General features: G+C 40.9%; 1 protein-coding gene across 1 annotated transcript in view; it reads left to right on the top strand.

Moving 5' to 3' along the window:
- The first annotated feature begins 571 nt into the window (after positions 1–571).
- Positions 572–9502, top strand: part of LOC147023587 (uncharacterized) — a 134023-nt gene continuing 125092 nt past the window's right edge. Inside the window, exons 1-2 of the mRNA XM_085889107.1 lie at positions 572–624; positions 934–999. Of these exons, the coding sequence (XP_085745233.1) occupies positions 972–999 (28 nt within the window). The 5' untranslated portion in view covers positions 572–624; positions 934–971. The remainder of the gene's footprint in view (positions 625–933; positions 1000–9502) is intronic.

The following is a 9502-nucleotide window of genomic DNA, read 5'->3' as shown; positions in this document are numbered from 1 at the left end:
CCATTACTGGCATATGGGCTAATGATTTAAGAGCAAATCAAGTCTTACTCATTCACCAGCACAATATAAGTGATAACTACAAGATGGCCATGATGTTCTGGTCACCTGAAACTTGCTTCCAGAACCTGTACTTGTCATTAGATTGGTGAAGAGCAGTTGTAGTACAAGCAAATGTGCTACAATGTCATTCATGCCCCTGTGGGAAGGGCAATGTGGCCTACATTGAAATGTGTGCTTCTGAGGCAGAATGTTACAAATGTGAGATTATTTTACAGGAAAAGGCAGTGAGTGTTGATAAGTGTGATAATGTGGATGAGGATGGAGAGCATGAGGATGAGGACAATGAGTGATTTTGCCAATTGGAATTGGAAACCTACTATTAATTTGCAATTGGTCACTGACTTTGACACCGATACAATTTTTTTTATTACACACCCGAGGCATCAAAAAGCTACATATATCGAACAGTTTCAAATGAAGCACCTTACCACCATTAGAGAATTTTAATTTCATCAGATGTGGCAATGAATGTGAATTGTTGTTCCCAGCTTGCTGGCATGATGACAGAAGACGCCATTCACATTTTTGCCAGCTCCATCCCGTGTGGGTCCGGGCAGCTTGCTGGTATGATGAATGTTACTGTGTACAAGAAAAAAATATCAAGGAATACCATTTTGATCTTATGGTGTGGCATTTATGTAGCAATACCACGTCTTGTGAGAATTTCTTGTTAATTTTTTACACCATTAATGACTCATTTCAACCCAAATAGTTATTTATCTAAATCATCAAGATGTAAATCCAACAATGATCAACCATTTTCTGATGCTCTTTGCGAAGCAGACATGATAACATTTATTTTGATATGCTATATGTTCATCTTCTGATTGATTGCTACAATATTGTCTTAATACACTATTGCTGCCCCACCAGCCCCCCTTCCCCGCTCCGAGACCTTCCATGACCTCAAAATGGCCTTCAAGATCATCAGAAGAAACGGTACCTTGTATTTTTCTCAAAGTATATTCTTTAGTCATTATACTTATGTATGATGGGTCAAAAATTGGGCACAGCCAAGCTACAGGACTCCCCCCTCGCCCCTCACAAAATTGCTTCTTATTAATGAGCCTGGTTATTTAGGAGTAATCAATCTTTTAAAAACAAATCTGAGAACTTGCGCATAATATGAGTGTCTGACATGGTATTGTTGCTCAAACAAGCATCCTACGTGGCAACTGGACAATGAATGTTAGTCACATGATTATTTTTATGTCATTGTTTGGTATTGACAAATAATTGTTCTGGCCCATGAACTTCTAATTCAGATGAGGAAACGAATCAGTTTCAACTTCATGATCTCTCTCTTTCTATCGAGTGCAGCCTGTGGCTGCTGGTTGCATCATTGGTTGGGACGCGGCCATGCCGCTGATGCAGTGTCCCACTTACCAGTCCACTGGTACTCATTTTGCCGACCTCGGAAGGATGACAGGCTGTCAACCTCCTGGTGTATATTAATTCAGCGGCCAACGGGGCTTGAACTCAGGACCCTAGGATCCCAAGCCGCCACCTGAGCCACTAAGCCAACACCAGGCTAACTTCATGATATATCCATAGGAAAAAATTAAAATAATTGTATGAGTTTTATAGCTTAAAACGAAAGGAAAGCACATTTGTTGGAGGATAACTTAAGTAATGAATTAATTAATTTCCAGTGACATTATTGCTTTCCATATATAGCAAACAACAAACCAGTTCTGTAATTGTACCTGTTATTTTGAATTTTATATCTATTATTGATAATGCCATTAAATATTTAGTTAATTAAACCCACAATTCCCTTTGATTTGTTACATCAAGGTCGTCTTGCTGTGTCTGATCATGTTGAAAAATTAGACTTGCATTTACAGTGGCTTGCAAAAGTGTTCACCCCATACCCAATAACGCAACATTTAGATGAATTACAGATTCTGCAGAAACAACTTTTCCAAATGAACTTTTTTATTCCTAACTGACAAGATCAAACTAAACACTTGTAGTTGAAGGAGGTTACATGTCAGGAACACCTATAAAAACATGTACAAATTAAAATTCACTGGTTGTAAAAGTATTCAGCTCCTGAGGACAGTACTTGGTGGAAGCACCTTTTACAGCAATGACTGCTGTGAGTCCTATTGGGTAGGTCTCTACCAGCTTTGCACAGTGAGATGGTGAAATCTTTGCCCATTCTTCACATGAAAATTGCTCTCGTTCTGCCAAGTTTGATGGGGGATCGTCGATGGACTGCAATCTTCAAGTCTCGTCATAAATGTTAAATTGGGTTCAAGTCAGGCCTTTGACTGGGCCACTCAACATTTATTTTCTTCTTATTCATCCGCTCCAGTGTGACTTTATCTTTGTGCCTTGGATCATTGTCCTGCTGAAATGTGAATCTCCTACTCAGTTTCATGACTCAAGCAGGTTTCCATCAATGATTCTCCTGTACTTTGCACTGTCCATTGTCCTTTTTTTTTTATCTTGACAAGCTTGTCAGTCCTTGCTGATGAAAAGCAGCTCCATTAGATGATGCTGCCACCACCATGTGTGACAGGAGGGATGGTGTTGACTGGGTGATGTGCAGTGTAAGACTTGCGCCAGACGTAACGTTTTGAATTTAGACCAAAAAGTTCAATTTTTGTCTCGTTGGACCACAAAACCTTTCTCCATATGCCTGCAGTACCAGTAAGATGTTTTTCACAAACTCCATATGACCTTATAGATGCGTCTTTTTCAGTAATGCCTTTTTTCTTGCCACTTGTCCATTGAGGCCAGCTTTGTGAAGGAAATGGGTATTGTTGATTGATGAACACTGACCCCCATCTCAGACATAGAGCCTTCCAGATCTTTCAAAGTCATTGTTGGATTTACAGTGACATCCTGAACCAGTTTTCTGTTTGCCCGGCTTCTGAGTTTGGATGGGCGACCTGACATGCGTAAAGTCTGGGTAGTATGATACGTCTTCCACTCCTTAATGATGGATTTCACCGAACTCAAAGGGATATTGAGTAACTGTGAAATCTTATAACCCTCTCCTGAACGGTGCTTCTCCACCACCTTAATGTCTGACTACTTTGGAAAGCTCCTTGGTCTTCATGTTTGCCTTGTTGGTTGACCAAGTGAGTTTCACCTTAAAACTCCTTGGATGAGTGGAGGAGTTTAATTTTCAAGTTAAACCCTTGATTACATACAGGTGAAACCTATTATACTTATTTTGTAACCTTTCAAACACAAAATTTGCTCCTGAAATGATTTAGGATAAATTAGGCAAAGGGTTTTAATATTTAAGCAACTGAGAATCATCTGATTTTCACTGATAATATAACTTATTCATATTTTATCTGCATTTTTTAGCTTTATCACTTTGGAGTAGTTTGCGAAGACTCTACTCTCCCGGTCAAAAGTTTTAGAACACCCCCATTTTTCCAGTTTTTACTGTAATTTAAGCAGTTTAATGTTTCAATGTACTCTGAAATTAAAGCAGAGAACAAATAAACAATTGCAGATAAAAAAAGAAAACATGGAATCGTTTTGTTGAACAAAATTTAATCTAAAATTTTGACTCATCAAAGTAGGTACCTTTTGCAGATATAACAGCCTAACATACTCATGGCATTCTTTCTGCAATGGAAATCAAATATTGTTCGGAAAGTTCTTCCCAACACTGTTGCAGAAGTTCCCACAGTATGTGTTGCACTTGTATTCACCCTTCTGTCCAGTTCATCCCAAACCAACTCGATGGGGTTTAACTCTGGAGACTGTGCTGGCCATTCCATGATTTGAAACCTACCATCTTGTTCTTTTCTTTGAAGGTAGTTCTGACATAGCCTGGAGGTATGTTTTGCATCGTTATCTTGCTATATGATGAACCCCTGACCAACTAGGCATAGACCAGAGGGTATTGCATGGTGCTGCAAAATGCTGTGGTAGCCCTTTTGGTTCAGGGTGCCAGTCACTCTGCAAGTCGCCAACTCTGGATCCAGCAAAAGTGCCCCAGATCATCACGCTTCCTCCTCCATGTTTGACAGTTGGTGTCACACACTGAGGAACCATCCTTTCGCCTAATCGATGGCGTACAAAAACCCAGCGTGATGAACCGAAGATTTCAAATTTTGATTCATGGGTCCATAAAACCTTCTTCCATTTTTCAGTAGTCCACTGGCGGTGCTTCATGGCCCAGGCAAGCCTCTTTTTTTATTTTGCCATCTTAGCAATGGCTTTCTTCCTGCCATTCGACCTGTCAAACCTGCAGCTCGAAGTCTTCTCTTCACAGTTGAAACTGAGACTTCCTTACTTCGACCAGTGTTAAGCTGTGCTTGAAGCTGCTGTCCTGTGAGCCGCCTATCACGCAAGCTGTTGACTCAGAAACTTGTCTTCTGATTGTGTTGTGGCTTTGGGTCTGCCAGACCTCTTCCTGTCAGAGTTTCCTCCAGTTTCCAAGTGCCTTTTGATGATGTAGGAAACTGTACTCACTGACACCTTGGCTCTGCAATTTCTCTGAAGGAAAGACCTACACTTTTAAGGGTTATAATGGTCTGTCTGTCTTCCTTTGTTAATTGTTTTTTTTTCTCACCATTATGATCGCATTATACTACTTCCTGCAGTGCAATATTGTTCAAATAATGCTTTGGAAGGTGTAGAAACACAGTCTGTCCCAACACTGCTTTTATACAGACAGAGGGTTGGTAACTAATCAACAAAAGTTTGGCTACCTGGAGAATTGTTTGCATCAACGTTCAAGGCTTAATTTACTTCCATTGCTGCAGAACAGCTGCACTTGCTAACCGATTACTTGTTCCCTGAAAAGGGCCTTTTTTAACAACTATGAAATTTACCTTATTTTTCAGTTTTTGGTAACCTAAACTTTTGTTTTTAACCTCTGGCAGTTTGCCACTTAGCTTTGTACTATTTCCGGTTATTCACTGGACTTGAACTGCTTAAATTTCAGTAAAAACTGAAAATTGGGGGTGTTCTAAAACTTTTGACTGGTAGAGTATATGTTAAGTTTGATTTGAAAGCATCATGAGATAAGCTCAAGTGGCATCAAAATTTGAAAACTTTAGAGGGGGGTGAATATCTTTGCATGCCACTGTACATTTGCATTAGATTTATTTCCATTATATTTAGATTGCATGACTACAACAAATTCCTACAGATGGATCATTCTCACCATTAAGATGGCATCTGAAATCTAGAGCTCTTCCATGTGCGTACAACTCTTCAATCCTATCTTTGTTATGTTTTGGCCTATAAGGATCAGGCTCTGAATATTGTGGAAATATGGCAATCCCAAAATTTTAGGACAGCCAAAGAAAAACATCTCTCGATGATGTGCTGCAGGTTCATCTTGGGCAAGGTGCTCAAAGGACAAGCCATTTGAAGAACACTGAAAGAAGCAATATAAAAAGGTTTGATGTTATCTTCATATTCATCGACAATCAAAGGGTTCATATAAACGTTGAGACAAAATTTAGGAAAAACACCATGAAAGACACTCATATTAGGCCGAGGTTCTGTGATTGCTTTTTCATTTCAGGAAATGATGTATTATTCCGAAATAACAAGGCTCGTTCGTCATTAATGAGCAACAATCACAATCAACTGAAAATAAGCCATGAAAAAAACATGAAGAGGAAAGTAAAAACAGAATCAACTTTCAACAATGCAGACCCTCTCCAGGGTATAAATATTACTGGTTGGTTAAATCTGAAAATGAACAATCTATGTTAAAATAGATCTCTGTGTGTGTGGACACACACTGATGCACTCGCCGGCACAGACAGATTACAATAGGCTCTCCCATCCCTTTGGGAATAGACAGGCGAACCACTCAAGGAAGTCATCTACAGTTGTCATTAAAGCATTGTCATTGTTATATCTGTTCCCCTGCAGAGCTTCTTTTAGGTGCGGGAACAAATAGAAGTTGGATGGGGCTCGATTTGGTGAGTTGGATGGGTGTGGCAGAAGTTCATACCCACAGCTAAGCAGCAGTCGCCACTGAAAGTTGATCTGTGTGTGGAGAGATGTTGTCCCGGCGAAGCAGCACACCTTCTTTACCTTTGTTTATTTTGGTTTGGTTGCTGTTTCTAATGGTTGCTCGTCTATCTTTCATCACTATTTCGTTCACCTGGTCCACAATTTCTGGCATTGCCACCTCAACAAGACGACCTTATCCGTGTTCATCTTCTGTGCTCCTTCTTGAACTCAGCTACCCAGTTCTTTACCATGGACGATGAAGGAGCATCATCCCCTAACGACGCTACCACATCCATATGGATTTTTGGGGGGGCTAGCCTTTCTTATGCAGGTACTTTATCACAGCTTGGAGCTCCGATTTCTCCATTTTGACTGAATTTCAGGGGTTCCTTACTTTGAGTCTACACTCTGGAAAATCTACGAGTCTGGAAAATTTGGAATTAGCAAGACATATCATAATAGCAAGGATAGGTCAATATACTGTGTAACTTTCATCATCATACCATGACTACAAGTCGATGGGCCATGTCGTGACTGAGAAGAACATTGTGGCAAGACTATACGACCACAAAACAAGACAAATGTTTCACTGTCTTACATTGCTGAAACATCATGAAGAATGTAAAACCACCTCCTTAAACAGCTGTCTCACCACAGCCATCACATTACCATGAGCTTACATTGCTTCCCTGTGTTTGTTACAGCATCAACTGTTTTCACAAGATTTACATTCCAGACATTCTCTGGGGGCTGGCAGGATAGCTTAGGCCTGATAGGTGTGTGCAGTGCACTCACCTCTGAGTTGAGCCTGTGTTTGAACCTTGACCCAGCAATAGGCCATGAGGCATGACGGCCTGTCGTGCACTTTCTTTGGACACATCTGGGGAATGAAACATTCCGGTGCCAAATCGTTAAGTTGTGTTGAATAATTATATCGATGAATGTTGGCACGAGCAAAAAGTTGCTCAACGCACTGAAATTTGAAGAAAAAGTTCGAATTTTTTCCCCCATCCACATGATCAATTCACCAAAAAGCTAAAATGAAAGCCCGATGTTAATCAGTTAATACGCCATGACATTTGTCAATGCAGCACAATTCATCATCGTCGACTTTGATGCACTATCAGGGTCTTAAGGATCTGAAGGGCTTTTTCGGTATTAAGGGTATTGCGAGTCTTAAAGGGTCTAAGGGGGGGGCTGAATGGTCTTTGGGGTCTTGAGATATAAAGGTTCTTAGGGCTCTTCAAAGGTATTGGGGTTATAAAGGGTCTAAAAGGTCATAATATGCCTGGTGTTGGCTTAATGATTATGGTGGTGGGCTTGGGATCCTATGGTCCTGAGTTCAAATCCTGCTCGGCTGCTGAATTATTACCAGGTGGGGTTAACTCGGCCTGTCATCCTTCCAAGGTCGGCAAAATGAGTGCCGGCATGCTGGTATCCTGTGTCGGAGTGGCGACCCGTCCAGTATTGCACCCAATAGCCAAGGAGACTGCTTAGGCAGCACCAACGCTCTGCACAGAGTATGGTCCCAATGGATGGATGGATGGCTATAATGGTATTATGGGTCTTAATGGGTTTTAGAGGTCTTCGGGAGTTAAGGGAGTTGGGGGTCTACATGATCATAACGGTCCTAGGGGTCTCAGGGGTCTAAAGAGTCTCAGGGGTCTTGGGGTTACAAAGAGTATCAGAGGTCTTGGGGTTATAAAGGGTCTAAAAGGGCCCTTAGGATTATAAAGTCAAATGGTATTATAGTGTCTTAAGGGTCTTGGGGGTCTTCATAGTCATGGGGGGTGGGGAGTCATAAGTGTCTTGGGTATCTTAAGTATCTTGGTAGTCTTTAAATGTCTTTGGGGTTTTAAGAATCTTTGGGGTCTCAAAGGGTCTTAAAGGGTCATAGAGGTCTTAAGAGTCTCAGGGTTCTTAAGAGACTTAAGGGGTCTTAAAGTTATAAACCATCTTAGGGTATTTAGGGGTCTCTGAGTGTGAAGGGGTCTAACAGTATAGAGGGGCCTGGAACTTACACACACACACACACACACACACACACACACACACACACACACACACACACACACACACACACACACACACACACACACACACACACACACACACACACACACACACACACACACACACACACATTTATAGTATAGAGGAGAAGCACCCGCTCCCTTTGGGAGCATTGACAAGTTGTCTTTCACTCCTACAAGAGGGGGGCGGGGGGGGGATTTTTTTCCCCTTGTGCCTATGACCTGACCCTGGGTATGACCAACACGTTTAAAACCTCAATCATGAGGTTGGGAAGATTTTGTTTTCAGGCTCTTCGGAGAGTGGACACAGTTGTTGCAGGCATTGTGGAAAGCACTGAGATTGCCTTCGGTCATGTTTGCTTTCCAGGAATAGAAAGTGTTTCAGATCAACTGCCCCACCACAGGATTCAGTGTACCATAGGTAGGAAGAAAGGTAGGCCAACTAAAGCCAAGATGGGATGGATCTGTGCGGAGATATATATATATATATATATATATATATATATATATATATATATATATATATATATATATATATATATATATATATATATATATATATCTATATATATATATATATATATGTCTATATATATATATATATATATATATATATATATATATATATATATATATTCTGTGGAAGAATTCCCAAGCTGAGTTAATCTCAGGGGCAGTAGACATGGGAGACCAGTCTTGAATGGAGATGGCTGCTTGCTGTTCCAGCCAATCTGCTTGAGTGAACTGCCAGACTTTCCAGCATTGATGCAGCTCTGAGAATTGCCAGAAAGATGTTGACTTTCACAAGCATATGATCAGATGAACCAATTGGAGCAAAAGAAGAGCAGGAGACATTTGCAGGAAAGTCTGTCATTACCAAGTCCAGAAGGGGGAATTTGCCATTGGGAGAAATCCAGGTTGAGAAGTTCGGAAAACTTCGCTTGAATGAGGTGGAAACGGCAACAGCCAATTCGACCAACACGTGGAAAAAATCCCCGAAGCAGAAGGCCTATAATCTTTTTTTAAATTTATTTATTTATTTTTGGCATCCACTTATCATAGTAACATTAGATTTTTCAGGAGTCTCGATGAAACATAGCTTTGACTAAATCAATGCCACTCAAGCTGGAGTTCTTCTCGATGATGTCTCGAAGGGTTGTGAGGGGATGATGACCCCTTCTCCGGGGTTCCTCAGGCCTCCAGAATGGAACTTCTTTGCCAGTTCTTCATATTGCAAGGCGAAGGCGGCATTCCCTCACGATAGCAGAGATGTGGGACAAAGAACCCTTCGTGTGGTGCATCACTTTAAAGATCATGCAGGCCTTGGTAATCGTATGAGTGTTAATGCCGAATGGAAGCTGTTCAAACGAGTCTTGTCTGTTGTAAAGGCATGAATTGAAAAGAGGTTTTTGCAATTTTTAACATGGCAATGCAATGGCAGACCTTTATCCTCTTGTGTC

Source organism: Eptatretus burgeri, chromosome 7, assembly GCF_056783735.1.
Source record: "Eptatretus burgeri isolate ZD-2024b chromosome 7, Ebu_testis_v1, whole genome shotgun sequence".
Lineage (NCBI taxonomy): Eukaryota > Metazoa > Chordata > Myxini > Myxiniformes > Myxinidae > Eptatretus > Eptatretus burgeri.
This window is presented reverse-complemented; position numbering and strand designations above follow the sequence as displayed.